Raw genomic sequence first — 18,444 nt, forward strand, 5'->3', positions numbered from 1 at the left:
TTGCTCATCTGGATGCATGGTTCTTGAGCCTGGGGGAAGTGATCTTTGAATATCAACCAACTCTCTTGGATCCCTCTTCCCTGCAGGTCCTGTTCCCATGGGATTCTTCCAAGATTCCTGAGCAGGCTAAAGTTAACTCTTTTGAAGTCCATGGTTAAAATCTTACTTGCTGCCCTGCTTCATCCCTTCCTGGTACTGAACTCCAGCTCATGGTCATGACAACCAAAGCTGCTTCCAACCTTCACATCTCCAACAGGGCCTTCCCTGCTTGTTAACACAAGTCAAGCAGCACACTATTCCTTGTGGGATCCTCCACTACCTGTGACAGGAAGTTGTCATCAATGCTTTCCAAGAACCTCCTGGACTGTTTGTGCTTCTCCAGCAGATGTCTGGGTAGTTAAAGTCTCCCACAAGAACCAGGGCCTGTGACTTTGAAGCTGCTTCAAGGTGCCTGTAAGACTCCTTGCACTTCCTCCTGTTCAGGCAGCTTGTAGCAAACAGCCACAAAGTGCCACCCTTACTAGTCTGCCCTTTTATCCCAATCCATAACTTATTCTAAGTTCCATAGTTTGCACACTTGCTGTCTTGCTTCATAGCTGAAAACATAGGCCAGAAACCAAGCTGTTTATAATGTAATCACCCATATTTGGGTCGTAAAATAGTACACAGCCAGCTCAATCACTCCTTACTCAAGTAAATATGCTAAAGGGATAGAAAGGAAGGAACATTTTGTGCCACAACATCGACAATGACTTGTGTAATGGCATTGATGCCCGAAGAGAGCAGGTAAATTAAGTTATTAGTCGAGCTTCATTAACAATGTGTTTTTATGGCCACATCATCAGTGAGACAGTGAAACAGCACCATCAACACCAGGTCTTGGAAAGGAAACTGCAATAGAACAGGTCAAGTGAAATGACCAAAACTAAATTCTGACTAGGACATACAGGAAAGAACTGCTTGACCTATACTGACAGTACTGATGAACCTCAATGAAACAGCTATTTGTTCAAGGCCATCCTAAGGCTGAAACCCTTGGACAAGATATCCTCTTTCTCTGTGCTCTCAGCAATACAGAGAAGCATGATCAAAGATACACAGAGATAGGGATCACTTCATTCTGCTTCATTGAACAGTACTTGCATGTAAACATCTCTCTTCGTTTATATTTAATCTGGCTGTCAGATCAAGGCATTCATAGTTCAGAGACTGGCTGGACATCAATCTACATATGGGATGTGGTGACTGAATGCTTCTCAGCAATTCTCTTGGTTTTTCTTCCTCTTTCATTCATTTCTTAAACTACCTTTATCTTGATTCATGAATTTTCTCCCTTTTGCTCTTCCTATTTTCTTCTCCTCATGCCATTGGAGGACAGGAAGTGAATGGCTGTGTGATACTTAGATGCCAGCCGGGGTCAACGCACCACAACCAGAAACTCAAAGAAGTACTTGTCAGGAATATAAAGACCAAGGGAAACCACTAAGATATTAGAAAAGGCATGTTTAATTATTATGAACTTTCCTGGGAAACTCTAAGTTCTCACACTGTTTATAGTTTAGAAATAAGGCAAATAAATTTAATCTAAATGTGAAAACCTGTTTTATTTCAAATGTCTTAATATATACTTTGGTCCAAGAATTGGAGCTTTGTAAAAATAAAAAGCTTCCAATATTTTAAACAAGAAAAGCTAAGTTCACTAAAGAAACTAATTTCATTATTAGAGCAGGAGTCAGAGAAAGGGGACAGGTACTTAGATGACATTACCTTTCACTGTTCTTTTTACCACTAGATGAACTGCTGGTGGAACCAGTGCGGTTGCGACTCCCTTTGGAATCTCCATAGCTTTCCCTCCGACCTCCTGGGGACACACGCTCAGCTGAACTGGTTCTCTTAATGGTGCTAATAAAACAAGGAGCAAGTTTCACAGTGGCACTTGTAAAAGTATATATTCTACAATAAATAGTTATGAGAAATGTATCAAGTAGAACACTAACCCTAAAAAACCCCTGTGATTTAAAAAAAAAAATCTTAACTTGATTTGTTAAAGAGCCTATATAGGGTTTTGCTGAGTATCTGGTGCAACAGCGACAAACATACTGCTTTTTCCTTAATCATAAAACAGATGATGTGCTAAACCAATTTCATTGAGTAGTTGGAATCACTTTTCTGAGTCATGTTTCACATCTCTGACTACCACTCCATACTTCTGAACTTTTGGATTCTCTTACGAAGAAGTGAAAGATTTAAAGAGAAAACATTGCCTGACATTTCCAGCCAGACTACAGAGAATGCCAAAAGCATGTTAAAATTTGAACACAAGCTAGCTAACTTTGGGTCTTCATCTAATATGAATTACTCGGTGATTCAAAGCTAGTTTTAACATACTCCAAACTGCAATTAATGGTGAGCTAGCCTGCATTTTTTTATTGTTGACAAAAATGTATGCTTCCTAGTTACATATATGAATAAATTAGATTCCCCACATGTCCCGACAGGAGGTTTCTCAAAGGCTCAAATCTCACCCTACCCTCTCACTCTTTAACCATCCTTCCTGCCAAGAAAGCTATCAAGGGAGCTCCTGCATGTCTTTATGGCACCCCTTAGACATCCAGCTCTCTGTGATGGAAAAATGGGAGCCAAAACACAAGCAGTACAACTTAGTAAATTAAGAGAAGCTCATTCAGAACTTACACCTTAGAGGAGACGAATTATTGGCCAAAGCACTTCTCCCTAAAGCAGTGCTTCCTAGCAAGAGAGAGAGCAGCTAAGGGTGAGGCCCCAAAGCAGGTAATGCTTTACAGGTTGCTGCAGGCCCTGTGCAGCACAGAGGCTCAGGCAGCAGCACCCAGACTGAGGCAGGAATCACCCCCATGGCAGCAGCCGAACAACAGGACTCAGTGCCAGGGTCTCATTTCCCCCCATTTCAGTCCTGTACTATTTTCTCCCCTGCAGAAAGCACAACGAAAATATCCCCTTTAAGTTATAAAATCCCCATACTAATTAACCACCTTCAGCAGCTCTCTCACCCCAGAAACCAGGGACACCAATGATTGCTTTCCAGTTCACATCTCTCCACCCAAATCTCAACCACAACCTCCATCCCACTGTGAAAACTTTGGTACTTGCTCCTTTAAGGCCAGTCTTATCCAGTCACACTTTTTTTCATCCCCAGCCACCTCGCCCTTAGCCTCCATATGCCCTCAGAGATGTTCTGCTTACCAGAATACTCATTTCATTCTTGAGGACTACTCCAAACCTCCCCAGCAGTCCCTAACAGCTATCCCTACCCTGTCATCTTAGTCAGCTCCTCTGGCTCTGTCCCACTTCATGTATGGTGTAAGTTGGCTCTCCATAACTAGAGGAACCAAGACAGACTTTTCTGTCTGGTCAAAAAAATGCCCAGCTTAGCAACTGTACACCATCTGCTTTAAAAAACCCCAAACTTATTTCTGCTCCCCTATGTCTTTTTACCAGCAAGGAGGGGAATGTTTCAACACCTCAACTCAGACTCAGCTACAGAAACAATGGGAACACCTGAACCAGAGTCCCTCTGGAAAGCAATGGCCTTTCTGAAAGGAAGGCAGTGCCCATCCGGGGCGGATCTGCATGTTAAGGTGCATCTCAGGCAGCTTGACAAAAAAACCTTCTGGTACATGCGATGGTAGGACAGATGTTCAGTGCTGCATTCTTGTAATAAAAACAAGCTTCAAATGATTAAGCTGAAATTAAAAAAATTGTGTTTCTGTGGAGAAAGCAATGTAAGAGAGCAAGCAGAATGCAAAATTACACAAAGACAGAACAAAATACATTCATAGGGGAAGAGAAAAGGCAGCAACAAGAATTTAGATCTGTCCTAATTTCAGAAGTGTACTTCCTACACTAGACTAACATTATCCAAGTCATCTCAATGTCAAATGCATGAAAAAACCTTCTCTAGTAAATTAAAGAATTTACTGTTAATATTTAACTATCTCCTCACATCTCATAACATCGTCCAATTTAATACTACTCCAGATAAAAAATAAAACTTTGATGCTGAAAATGTTTATTGCAAATTAAATAGCTTTATTAGCATGTGCCTTCCACTATTATATACGTTAATTACAGAAACATCCTGTGTGATTTCTCAGGATCAAATCTTTATTTTGACATCCTTTCCTGGCTTGGAAAATTTCAGTGTAGGCTTATGTTGATGCATATTTTCTTCTTTAAGGATAAGAGGCATCAACATCAGCCTACACCAAAATTAAATTAAGGACATTATCAAAGTATACTAATCTTAGTAAGTTACAGAAACAATTTGAAACTAATTTTAATGTTGCTTGGGGTTTTATTTTTATAGCTGTCAACATTCAAAAGATGAGATAGAGGATAAGAAATGAAAGGCTGTGACTTAAATTTAGAAGTTCAATTTTATCTTCTTTCTGAATAATGAAGTCTCATATCAGTATAAAAACTACTTTAAACACAGGTGTAAAATTTTTTAAACCGTAATGATTTATGTCCATCACTGCTCAAGCTAATTAGTAATGCTATCTTCTGACAAATTTTATTTTAAACTTTCAACAACAACAAAAGCCCAATGATAAGTATTAGTTGGTTGTTGGAAACAAGGATTATAACTCCATTACATTAACTCAGCTTTGGCTAAGTTAATATAATGAAGTTATATTATATTTGCAATTCTACAAATTTTGTTAGGTAGGTTGTTAAACACCAGTTATTATATCCACAGCTATAGTAGAGACACACTGTCACCTGAGGAGGAATTTAAAATGACAGAAAATACTCATTTAACTTACAGGTTTGTAAGAGTATAACTGGATCCCAGAATTTGACTTCCACATTAGTGATATGAAAGGAGAGCATTTGCAATTATTTAAGAAGATAACACTTAGTTGCACAATTTTTAACTTATTTGAGACAGCAATGTGGTCTAATACACCCATAATAAAAATTATGTTAGTATGAAAGAATGCAGATACTGTCACTGACATTATTATTATCTACATTTTGTGATGCATTTATCAATGATGAGAAAGTTTTAGAGATGTACTTCTGGAAATGTTAAAAATGGCAATAATAATTACACTTCTAGCATGTTAATGCTTTTACTAAAACAGCCACCTTCTATGCGTTGAATTGAAATGGAAAGGAAAAACAACTGAACTTCAACACTACAAAGCTATTAAGGATCCCTCACCTTAGAGCAGGCTTTTTCAGTTTGCATGCATTGAGAAGATTCACAGACCTGCTTAATCCAGATTGAGAGGTGCGTAAACAAAGCAGAATAAAAAGTGAATGCAACGATAAAATGTGGAAACAAGACATTTACAAGACTTACATTAAAAGACAAATTTGCATGCTTTCAAGATATGAAGTCACGTGCAAGAGTAAACAACATAGTGCTTATTGACTCAGTTAGATGTTTGATCATTTCAAAACATACATTTAAGAACACCAATGTATCTTTGAATGACAAAATCTCAGCAGTGCCCCGATAGACTGACCATTTGTAAAGCGACTCAAAAATAAAATTAAAAATAAAAAAAATTAAAATCAAAGAGGCTATCTTAAGGAACACGACAGATGATCCAGCTAAAAGACAAAGACTATTAAAAAAGTAACAACAAAGACAAGAAAATAAATCCTCATATATACATACATATACCACTGCATAGCATGAATGTTTCAGGCAGTTGCAATACTGAATTGTGGTGAACAAATCTGGCCAAAATTAAAAAGATATATACCTTATTACTAAAATTACTTGGGAAAATATAAAAGCTTTTTAATAAAAGAAATTAAAAACCAGTGCACAATGCTCTTAAGACAGAAACTGATGGCATTAATATTTTGTCTAGCACTCATTCTGACCCTCATTTAAATCAATTAGAATGAACTCAGGAATAACATATGACTTTAATTTCATTACGCCTCTGAGCAAAATGCACTAATAACTTTAATTGTTAGAGATATTGTGAAGTGGTGTAATAGTTTTGCCACCCGAAGTTCAATTGAGAGGGATTTCTTTTTTAATTTATATTCTAAATATTTTAAACCATTTTCTTTGAGAGATGAGTGTTACACAGACCATTTAATTGAAGGTTTGATTCAGAGTTTGTGTGTGTGCCAGTTACAAACCCTCGCTGCCCCCCAACATTAATTCCAGGCGACTGAACAATTTCCTGGGGGCCATGTGTTTAGAGTTTAGAAGAACAGGAATTTATCATATTAAAGTATTTTATTCTCCCTGTAAACAAAGCTCTTTATGTTTTCTTTGTTCCTGCTTCTTCCTTTTGATCTCCATTGTCAGAGTTTTGCACCATTGTAATACTTTGCAATCTGCTGGAGGAGAAAGAATGACTGATTGTCTCCTTTTGAAAGGCAAAGTATGTGCAAGCCTGCAGCCTGCACCAGCATCCCTACTGGGGAAGGTACTGTCTACATTCTCCTCCCTTACTTTTTTTTTTCCCCTCAACTCTTGGAAACAAAGCTATCCTAGATGAGTCACAAAACCTTAGGTTTTAATAAAGAACACAAAACATCACTACTACGCACTGGCCAAATTCCAAAGACAAATTTAGTGTTAAGTAGCAAACTTCAAGCCACATTAAATGCCAAAGAAAAAGTGCAGGGGAAAGGGAAAGTTCTGCTCACAATACACTAAACTTATCTTATTTGGAATGAAAATTTCACATAATTATTCTAAGCACAAAGTTTAGAATAAAATATGGCAGCATTCAAAAAGCTGTGACTCAAAATAGCTCATACACTTCTAAATCACAGAATTAGTAAATATTTTAAAATTCAAATCAAATCCTCTATGGAAGGTTTCTTGTGAAGATGACATGGAAACACTTTTCATAGCCAGGCAATTCTTGATTGTCCATCTGTGTCAGGTGATTGTTCAGCCCATCTCAGAATCATTCCAGCTCTCTGTGAGCTGGCTGGCACCCAGAGCTGTGTTCACATGGTCCCCAGAGCCTGAGTGCAGCAGCTCCTCTTGGTGCTTGACCTCACTTTTTGGTCCCAGTGCCACAGCATCACCAGGCTTTCTATCTTGCATTCTATTACCACCATATACTTTTATAATCCAGTTGATCCATGTTTTGGATTTCTGCTTTTGCTCTATTCAAGTTATTTCAGTCCTTCCTTAACCTGGACAATCGGGTATTGACTGTGAGATCTGAATGCTGAAGCAGGGTTTGGTGCCCTCAATTCTAATTGAAGTCAGAGTCAGTTGAGGTTACTCAATGCTTTGCAAGATCTGGATCTAATTATCACATTAGGACCTATAAGAACCTACTGATATCCAGAGATACATGTTTTACATAAGGAAAAGCAATATGCACAGAGGTTAAATGATTTGCATAAGGTCACTGAGAGAGTATATGGCAGAACTCAAACAAAAGCCTGCTAGTTCCACCCTTTCAGCCTCAAGCATTTTTTATTACCTCCAATTTTATATTCCTGCTAGAAGAAGTAATTTCCATTTCAAATATTAAATGGGAAATCAGAAAATGCAGCGAACTCTGAACCACATCTCCTTGGTAATCCAGCAAGGCAGATAAGCCATATACCAACCTGTGGGTTCAAATGAGTTAACCAACACATTTAATACAGCTATTGTATGAAATGAGATTGTGTCTGAAGACATACCAGTAAATATTTCTATCTCTAAGCAGGAGAATGTATGGATGCACCCTTAGTCCCCATGCAGACTATTTGCATATATTTACATAAATAATGCACAACAAACAGTTCCAAGGGACAGACTGATGTCATTTCCATTGAACATCATACAGTTGAGAACCTAAGCAGTGCTAAGTAGAGGAGAAGAGAGGAATCAGAAAATATTTTTTTGTAAGTCCTCTTTTCATAAGGCAGTAAAACATTTGGGAAGGATTCATTTCACCTGCACTCTCTTGGATATGTGGTCACAGGTAATAAAAAAATGGAGGATGCTATTTTTTACTATTTATTCACTACCAGATATTTGTCAGTCTCAACAGCAGATAAAAGTTTAGAAGATGACTCAGCAAAAAGTATTTTTTCCCTTTCTACTGTTGTTTTTAACTTTCATTTTTCAAACTCCAGCTTTCCAATTGTGCCCCTGTGTTGCATGGAAAACCTATTAAAAGCATTCACGTAAAAATTAAGTTTAAAAACATCTATAAACACTTAATACTATTTACAGCTGCTGTGTCACATGACCATATTTTGGACTAGACAATACCTACACTATAAATTAGCCACAGTTCTGGAAGCAGTTCATAAAAAAAGAGCACTGCCTAGCAGAAATCAGAACAAAAAAAAAATCTTGAAATTTCCCACCATCTGTAAACTGCAACACTGAGAGAAGCTTCCAACACAAATAAACAAGGCCTACCCCTTAAAAAGGAAGCTCTTTGATTTTGCTGATGTATTTCCACTACTGTTTTATGCATAAACACATGCATTTCCTGAAGGTAAAATGGTCCAGTATAAATACAAAATGTGATTGAATTCATCTTAAGGATGCATAATGAATTACTCTACTTGAATGTGTATAAGAAAGATATTTGGAGGACTTACTGTATCATCTTTGAATACTGAATATGTGGAATACCATTTACTATAAAACCCTGAAATCCGACCAGTTATTTCAAGGTTCTCTATTGAATGATTACAGAACAATTTACCAAAAAAATCTTTTGTACAGTAATTAGTCAATGAGGTTCTTACCACTCCACTTTATTTCTCTTGAAGTACATTTATAGGCAAGGCATAGAAATATGCTTTAATTTAGTTTAATAAAGGTAACAATAAAGAACATTTTCACGTTAAAGACACCATTACAGAATTTTAGAGCATTTGAAAGGAGCAATAATTGTGTAGCACCTGAATTTACAACTGCTTTTTTCAGGACATGAAACAATCCCGCCCTCCTAAGCACTCTTAATAAGTTGCTCACATATTTCAGCAAAACTGTCCATATTTTTTTTTTCCAAAACTGAATACACATTTTCATGCTACATATTTAAAGCACCTTCAGCCTAGCTTCTTCAGCAATGTGAAGAGACAAAGCATAATAAAAGGACACTAGATACTTGGCCTGTGGAAGAATTTCTCACACAGGAATCAAGACAGTCTAAAAATACTCCCTAATGATGCTCTCTAAGGACTTTCTCACTGGCATTCTGGGTATCCAGGCTGCACGTAGGTCAGGTGGAAGGGATACAGGCTAGGATAATGCTTAGGATAATGCTACAGGGATCCTAAGCTAGGATAATGCCTACAGGCAATACCAGATGAAACACCTGAACTACATAAAGACCTCCATGAATAGAGAAAGCATGAGTATGATCTTGTGCTGCACTTTATCCACCCTATTCTGGGGCAGAAAGTCCTGTGCTGAGCTCTGGAGACAGAGCATAGACTCAGGAATCACACCCTCTGTACACAAGTTGAGTCTCCCAGCTCTCATATGTTTTATAACTACTAGTTGAAACTTAATTAGGAACCATTAAATTATGATAATTATTAAGAAAAAATAATTTGTGAGGAACAAGTGTGGTTTAAAATTCAGCATGTACTAAATACTACTCCTTTTTAAACACTAACACATCTCCTTTTCTAAAAATACATCTCCTTTTCATCCATTTTCAAACTTCTACAAATCTAATAATGGAACAGTTTGGACAGTATTTGATTTCCTTCTCTTCTGTTAAGGGCTGATTCAGACCAGTCTGCCAAAGCCTACAGCTGCAGCAAGCTCCAGCTCATGAGAGCTCACAGGAGTTCATTTTTGTGACATAAACAAATATGGTATTTTCCAATTTTAATTGTGCACAATGTAACTTCTCTCTACTCTAAAATAACAGAACCTGGAGTTTCTTGAAAATCAGTCCCCTTCAACACATTAACAAAAACTGGCATGTCCTTAGCCACCATCGCCCCTTTGAGGAAAAATTCTTTTTAAGACAGAGACCTCAGATCTTAGCAGGTTAATGCTCTCATCTCTAGAACTTAGGCTCCCTCAGAGCTGACAGCATCACCACTACAAAAAGATGAGGAGACACACAAAGGAAATGTACAAAAAAGTCCCCCAACCTAAACCCCAAACCCCACACTATTATCTCTTACACACATACCACACAGCAGATTAGCACCACAATAACTGCCACATATAACTTGAACTTGCTTCACCCAATCCATTCCTTATAACCCAGATGTATAAAACATTTAGTATATTTAAAAACAGCTACACACAAAGCAAATTGGGACAGAGCAGTAATTTTTTAAAAGGGCTTAATACATGCTAATGATAAGATATCCAAAGATGGATGTTTTCATTTGCATAAATATGTGCTAAGCATAGAATTTTCCTCCTCCCTGAGATGCTGCTAACCCTGTGCATGCAGTTTATATGATAATTTTGTTAGTGAGAGAAAACCACCAAAGATAACATACTGATTTGCAATGATAACACTGTTTCTCTGCAGACTATATATTTTCTACTAGCTACTCAAAGAATTCTTGCACCACTTTTCACATCATATTGGGCAACAGCACAGTAGAAATGCTTTATTCTCTCTATGCTAAATGCTTAAAAGCAAGAAATGTACACAAACCAGTAAGACCAAGCATTGTGCGTTCTTTCAATACTCATGGCAATAACCTTAATTGTAATTAGAATGAATAAATTAAAAGCCTCTTAGAATGAAATCCATCTCCTTTTCTTTCCGAACTAAATATTTAGTCTGCTGCTTTGCAAGTAAGAAAAACTACGTATCTAGCAGGTTAAAACAGGAGCTATACCATGTTTTCAATTCCATGGTTCTAAGATTTCTCATAGATGCCTACCTTTTTGCTGCTGGTGATACAGTCTCCTTTCTGGTTCCTGATGGAGAAGGTAAAGAGCCACTTGGTTTCTTTGGTAATACAGTTCCATTGTTAACTGTAGTCCTTAAAGGCAGGGTTTGTACCAGTGGTCTTGCTGCAAAACAAGTGTAAGATGAAATCATTCCCTTCATTTACTTTTCTGTGTTTTTTCTCTAGCAAACAACACAAGAATATTTTACATTTTCCATGTAGTGTGCCATTTTGTGTCACTACGGCCAAACTCAGACTAGATGAGGGTTTTAACATTGAGGAATTTTTAAAAATTATTATTATTCATAATAATACTAGTCCTATCAAGTAAAAATTCTGTCCTAGATTAAGGAGCTTAGTGGTAAGCACAAAAGTAGTTGTTGTACTCAAAACCAATCCTGCTCTGTCAAAAGAGCATCAGTCTCTTGCCCACCTGGATAGCATCCAGAGGAGTGCTAGAAATGAAGGCAAGCTGTCATCCCAGAAACTCCTGCTCTTTGTTCCTCAATCTTCTTGGAGTTTTTCCACAAGCAAATTATCTATTAAGAAATTTCTACTCCCCCCAAAAGGTCTTTTTTCAAAGAATGTGGGCTTATGTTTGACAGAAAGGATTTGTGCCCTTTATTCAGAAAAAGCTCCTGAAATCAGCAGAAGAGTGAAGGTAATAAGCTGGCATTATCTACCTACATTCTTCTGATCAAATGTTGGCTCAAAAAAAGGATCTGTGTGTCATAGCTGTAATTAACATTAGAATAACAGAAAAGTCCAATTCAAGTAGTTAGAAGTTAGTTGCAAAAACAAGGTTTAAAACTGCAAGCAATGAGTACCAACACAAATACTACTGTGGATCATAGCCTTGAAACACAGACACAAACACGACTAGTGCTCTCTCTACAGCAGAGAAAAAAGCTTGAATCGCTTGAAATTTGACAGGACTTTGTATTACAAGCCATTGCCAAGATGCCAAAAGCCTCTGGGTTCAGAGAAACACCACCTGAGAGAAGGCAGCAGTAACAAGTCACTTTAGGAACATAAAATTTCATTGAACTTGGAGAGGATGGCAGGGAGAATACCTATGAAATGTTCTTCAGAAAAGACTGCTAAGGATAAAAGAAACAAAAGGCTAAACCGAAACAGTACCAATTGTATAAAATTATAGGTCATATTGCAACAACATCTTATTGTAGCACTGACAGCAAGCATTTATTGACTTGTTCACCCTAACTTTTCATATACTGAGCAAAAAGATAGATGCGAAAAACTATGCCTTCAGAAGATTGCCAGTACGTATGGTCTACTAGAGAATGAAACTTGCAAGACAAATTTTGTCTTCAAACTTTGCTAGAATACACGCTTGTTATGTATTTGTCATTTATTCATTCAGAGGAGAGAAATTTAGAAAACAACCTATAAGGGAAATACTGAAAGAATGAGGCTTATTTGGCTTAGAAGAGTGAAGTATGACAGGAAAGAAAGCAAACAAAGGAGATAAAAAGAAAATTTTATCTATGCTCACTGAGGGTGCCTTCCAGCCCTGCCTTCCATTATCTGTTTTAACTGACTAATGCTGTCTTTAGAGCTTATACAAAACATCTGAAGTTTACTTGGCTTCCAAAGCCTCTATTTTTTTAATTAATGAATTCAGATATAATTCAATTTACTACTTCTTTATTACTTTTTTGTATATTAAATTCTTTTTACAGTTTTGTGCTGGAAGTTCTGCTGCTTGTTTCCTAATTGCTGCACTGCTGTAATTAATCCATATATTCACGTATAAAACTGATTCTGTTGCATTCTACAGTATCACAGGTAGAGACAGTTGAGAAGTTGTGGACCAGTCTCCTTGCAAGCTTTCTGTAGCTCACAAAGTTTTAATGAACTTGGAGAAGACAAATTAGAACAGAAACAGAAGTTTAAAAAAAAATAAAATATTTTCCTTATTTGCAGTTATTTTAAAAGAATGCCTACTAAAGAGTAGCTGGAGTGAACTAGCTGGAGTCTGTTTACTCTCCTAACCTTATGAAATTGAAACTAGCAGCAGCCAGGAATAAACCCTGCAACCTTTAACAGAAGTTTTGCTTCAGATCCAGCACCAATCCACAACCCACACTTCTGGAAATAGAGGTTTAAATGGTCAGCTAGTGTAGAAAGCAACACCATGAAACTCTTGCCCAACATAGAGAAAAACTGTGCATTATTCATTAAGTCCACTGTTTACTCGGGAGCTATTTAGTTTTACTTACAACAGCTAGTTCACACCAGTGGTAACTGGCATCACAGTCACACAATCCCAAACGTGTCATTGCTGTTAGATGTCAGTAACACACCATTACTGCTTCGTCAGTAATGTTTATTTTTGAAGTTCTGGTGCTTCAAGGTCTTACCTGTGGCAGCAGGACTGACAAGTTTATCAGCCTCAGCAGCAGCTTTTTTAATCATACTCTGATCTACGGATTAATAGGGCTGTTAAGTTTACAAACAAACCAATAATTGCAAAAGGAAAGAACAACAAACACAAGTAAAACAAAGGCAGGAAGCCATACTGAAACTCCACCAAGTAGTAGAGTTAAATAAGGAAAAGGGAAAAAAACCCCAAACAACTAAACAAAAACTCAAAACACCATTAGGGAAGGAGCTCCACAAATGGACAAGATAAGCAGTTCCCTTTCCATGATGTATGCTGCTTTTAAGCTGCTTAGCTCAAGTTTAGAACAAGAACACAAAGACTGGAAACAAGCTCAAGATTTTTCCATTATAGATTTGAAAGTCTGAAACTTGAAATCTTTAAATTAATTTTAAATCTGAACTACTCAGAAAAAATGAAGGCATTTGTCCCATGAAGATTCTTGTTCCAGACTTTATACAGTACTGGGGGGGATCCTGTTTTTTTCAAAGGCACAGACCTCCCCCAAACCAACACACACACACTGAATCCTGATCCACTTCATCGATAGATCAAATGATAACAGCAGCATACAGTATGCTTCAAGCCCCAGTTTGCATGGACACAATTTCTGTGACATTCTGTGGGATCAAATTCCACTTTTTAAAATTTCAAATGTGGAATTAGTAATTAAACAATATAGGGAGAATAAACACAGGTTCAGTCCATGCAGCCCAAGGTGTATGAGAAGCCACCACTCCAGCTCCTCCCATGTTTAACAAAGCCCCTGTCCTAAGAGTATCCATCAGAAGCCTTCATTATGCTACTCCAAACTAAAATTAGTCTTATGCTAAGTAATTGCATACAATTTTTTATAAAGTAGTCGTGCCTAGTAAGGAATAATAGGTGATTAGGTGAAATAGATCATATTTGACAAAACAGCTGGAAAAGACAAGTGTTCTGAATACTTCAGATTCTCTTTCATGTTTATAATTCATGTTTAATAAGGTTGACCATACACTAAATGATACAGCTGATGTACAGGAAAGCGAAAGTTCTTTACATAAACAAGCACAGTACTGATCTTCTCCAGAAATTAGGTGGGTTTTGTTGGCAAATACTCATTCTGTAATTTGCAATGGAAGAGCAATTGACATCTGTAGTCCTCTATTTGCATTATTACAGTAAAAGTTCTAACACTGTCATTTCACACACACACTAAGAACCAGGCATGCAACACATACATTTAAAAAACCTCCAAACCACACACACACACACAAATCCCACAAACAAACAAACAAACAAATAATCAAACAAACAAACCACTACAAAACCAGCCAAAAAAGACAGGGGGATAGGCTTACAGAAACTTTTCTTCAATGAACATTGAACTATGGCTCTAATGGTCTGCCATGACCAAGAAAACTTCTCCTGATTTAGAGTTCAACTCTGCTCACAGCGTCCATGAAAATCTGGTTTGTATTTTGCTAAGTAAAGCCAGCAGGCATGAAGAACAGATTTGGTTACAATTCAGTAATAATTACTAGACTTTATTTCCTCCATGCATCAGATAATATCTATTTTACAGGCAACATGAAGCCTCTTAATCCCTTGTAAAACCAGATTTGATTGAACATTTTATCACAGTAGAGGCTATCTTTAGTAAACATTTAACTTATCTGATATTTTCAATTTTTTCTCAATAAAACAAAGACAAAATAAGAAGATTACAGCAGAAAGAGAAGAGAACATGAAGACAAGATCTCAGATATTTAGTGCCTATTCCATCTGACAGCTAGCATGAGACACAACCAGCTCATTATTTGGCTCTGTAATTCTGTCCCTTTCAGCTTTCCTCATCTCCTGACACAAAACTTTGTAATGAACTTGACATCTCAGTTCAGCAAATTAAGTAGCTCCCACCAAGTCTGTTAAATCAGTGACTAGAACTAAATATTTGTTGCAGGTTTACAAATATATAACAGAGTTTAAAGGAAGTCCTAACTTTAAAGTGAGAAAATTATGAATCCATAAATACATAACATAACTCTCATGCAAAGTAAGGTTTTAATTAATATTAATACATATCAGGACCCCAAAAGAAACAACTTCTTAAGTTAGACAACAGAGAGCCTGTGAAGTCAGTACTTTCTTTCCACATCTAGGTTGCCACCATTCTTACTCCTACGACCACCCTAAAGTACCTTGTGTGTGTCTCTAAATTGCACACAGGCAGCCCCCTAGGCCTCTGCAGCCTCACTGACTACAGTAAATTGCTTAGGTTCTACTAAACCTTTACTCCTGTGAAGTGCTCAGGGTCAGCTCTTCTGAATTGTGCACAGAAAAACCCATTCCTGCAGAGCAGAAGCCATGGGAGAGCACACTGTGGCACATGGGCACAGCACAGAATTCTGCCAAGCAGTGACATCTGTCACACCTTGTGCTCACTGGCTCTGGCTCTGCTGCTCTGGAACGTGGTCAGCTAACAACCACAGCTCGACCTTTCTTTTGTAGCTGAGCAGCTGATGTTGTACCATCTCCTTAGTCATGTCAACTCCGTGTTAGCTTAGAGCTCTGTCTTATGTCTGTATGATCCACAGACACTTAAGACATTTTAAATTAAATTTTAATTACATTTTACTTAAGTTTAATTCATTTTTTAGGATAAAAAACCCCCAACCTATTAGGAGTTTCGCCCACAGAAGACAATGCCTTCCCTAAAGAGTTTATAAAATACCTTGATCAGAAGTAAGGAAGTAGTAGCAATGGTTAAATGTAGATTGTGGATTAAGCATTAAGAAAATGCAAATACTTTGCTGGTTCATGTAAACTGTAGAAGGCTCAGAGATTTAACCATCTGGATTTTTACGTGTTCTTTTTAACAGGTTGAATTTCAAATGTATTTTATTTAGAGTTTGACTTGTTGATTTTGACTATTTCAATATCTAATGAACAACCCATTTTAATACATATGAAACACTCATTGAACTGCACAATCTATTTTACATCTGTCTGAAATGCAAACCTTTGGTAGGTCCTTTCTTGTTCTGCATGGCCTGCTGCTCCTCTGTAATATTCAAGCGTCGGACCACATCAGCAAGGGCAGATTTGAGCAGCTGGATGTCATCTTCCTGCATCTGGACACGCTGCTCCAGAGAGGCAATGCGATCTGTGACCTCCATACTGCTTGCAGCAGAGGCACTGTCATCTAAACAAAGCAGCAGGAAAAAAATAGTATTATCAATAATGGATAACCATCCAGAAGTACCTTATGCAATTGGCTGCAGGTAAAAACAAGGCTTTTCTCAGACCTGATGACTTCTTGAGGAAGAAAGTTTTTGAGTGACCAAAAGGAAGAGACGGAAATAAAAACAAATAAATAAAAGATACATACTTAAGTGAGATGTTATGATGAGGTTGGCTTCAGGGCCAGTTGTTAATTGGGTTCCACTACCAATTATGCGCATGTCAGAACTGCAGTGATCAATCACCACCCTTCACTGTTCTGCTCAACACAACATTCTGACACTGCTGGGCATTCACACAGAGATATACATTTTCTGATATGCTACACACCCTTCCAGAGTTTTCTCTCTCATATAGGTCACAGCGATACTTTACAAATACATAAGTAACAGATAGGCGTATACTTTTTCAAGCTACAGGCAGAAGAACAGCTACTGACCCAATCTGCTACACCCTAGTTTATACCAGCAGCTTTGAGAACATTCCCTCTAACTGAAATACAATCCCAAATAATTTCAGAATTACTCACTAACTGTACTCTAAGCCTGCAAATTATTAAAAGGGTCATTACTTTGATACAATTCACCCATTATTTGGAAGTAACTCATGGAAGCTTCAAGACTGCAAATCCATGATGAGGACTACACGTTCTTTCCACTCAAAACTAGTAATAAGAATATTTTTCCTAAATGAGCACTTTTGTTCCTATCACATAGAAACACTGTCTCTTTTTACAAGTTAGGAGAAATAAGAAGAAAGCAACACCAAAGACATCAAAGTCAGTATCAAATAGGGAAATAATGTGCAGTTTTTAAAGAGAATTGCAAAGTTTTATATAACTAGGTTTTGAAACCTAAAAAAAAAGTTAGGTACTAACTTACTGGATGATCTTAAGTGATCTTAGTCAAGGGTCATAGCTTTCAACTCATGATTTAATAAGTCACACTGCAGCAAAAATGGATATTTATGCCACTATCTGCAAGCATAATTGACTTCTCCCTCATTCCCAATTCAAGTCTGAAGCCTGTATTTCTTCTGTTAAAGATGAGCTCTCTTTCTGAAGAAGGTGGTATTTGTTTTCATGTCTTGTGTTCTTAATTTTCCTCCATTCCAAACCAGAGTTTTCCACTTCTTTTGTAAAAGGGTTCAATACAAAAGTTAAATGGTTTGTGTATGATAATGACTCCTCCTGAATTTTAAAACAAAGTTAAGTGTTTAAAAAAGGAAAACAACTGTTTCTGAGTACATCTAAAAGCACATCCAGAAATGTTAATGCATACAAATTTTTAATCATAAGCATCTAGGAAAAAATGGCAATAATTTGTTTGTTTTTTTTTTAAAAACCTATTCATCTCCAAACCACTCCAATACAGATTGGTTTTGAAATCTGTTAATCAGATCAATTTTGGCTTCCTCATCTCTCACACCCCCAATAGCTATCTGTGGTTATCAAAACCTGAATTAGAAACAACTCAGAAACAATTTAACAATATTGACAGTCCATAAATAGATACAGACTGTTTCAGTTTAAAATGCTTGTTAATTCTGTTATAGGATTTTCAGACCTTATTTAAATATGACCATTAGGATATTATCAGGCTGAATATAGTAGCAATGTAAGTATCTTGTTCTGAATGAACTCAATCAGAATTAAGCTCCTGAAAAATGTTTAAAAACTTTCCCTATGACAAAGCTCTTCAAACCTTGGCCTAATCTGACTTCTGCTCAACACAGGACTCAGTCCTGTAGCTATTACAGGTAATTAGTCCCCAAACTCAGATTAGCAGCTATGCTGGCAGCAGTAAGAGCTGCCTGCAGAATTTAACCTTTCCTCTACAAACAAAAGCCCCACGCTGCTCTAATGACTTTACACTTTAACTCAGCTGGAAATAACATGGATTAGCATACTGGACAATAGGCAACCAAATCAAAAGCTTGATTTAACCAATACAAGC

At 37.1% G+C, this 18,444-nt stretch overlaps 1 protein-coding gene across 8 annotated transcripts in view; it reads right to left on the reverse strand.

Moving 5' to 3' along the window:
* EML1 (EMAP like 1) overlaps positions 1 to 18,444 on the reverse strand; it is a 121,266-nt gene that overhangs the window by 35,291 nt on the left and 67,531 nt on the right. For 4 of the 8 annotated variants that reach the window (XM_084207661.1, XM_084207664.1, XM_084207660.1 and 1 more), the window contains 4 exons: positions 16,269 to 16,451; positions 13,245 to 13,307; positions 10,852 to 10,984; positions 1,768 to 1,902 (listed from right to left, as the gene is read on the reverse strand). In XM_084207661.1, coding sequence (XP_084063787.1) covers positions 1,768 to 1,902; positions 10,852 to 10,984; positions 13,245 to 13,307; positions 16,269 to 16,451 — 514 coding nt within the window. The remainder of the gene's footprint in view (positions 1 to 1,767; positions 1,903 to 10,851; positions 10,985 to 13,244; positions 13,308 to 16,268; positions 16,452 to 18,444) is intronic. The other 4 variants (XM_084207663.1, XM_084207662.1, XM_084207666.1 and 1 more) reach the window with 2 other exon arrangements.

This window comes from Fringilla coelebs (genome assembly GCF_963513975.1).
Source record: "Fringilla coelebs genome assembly, chromosome: 6".
Classification (NCBI taxonomy): Eukaryota; Metazoa; Chordata; class Aves; order Passeriformes; family Fringillidae; genus Fringilla; species Fringilla coelebs.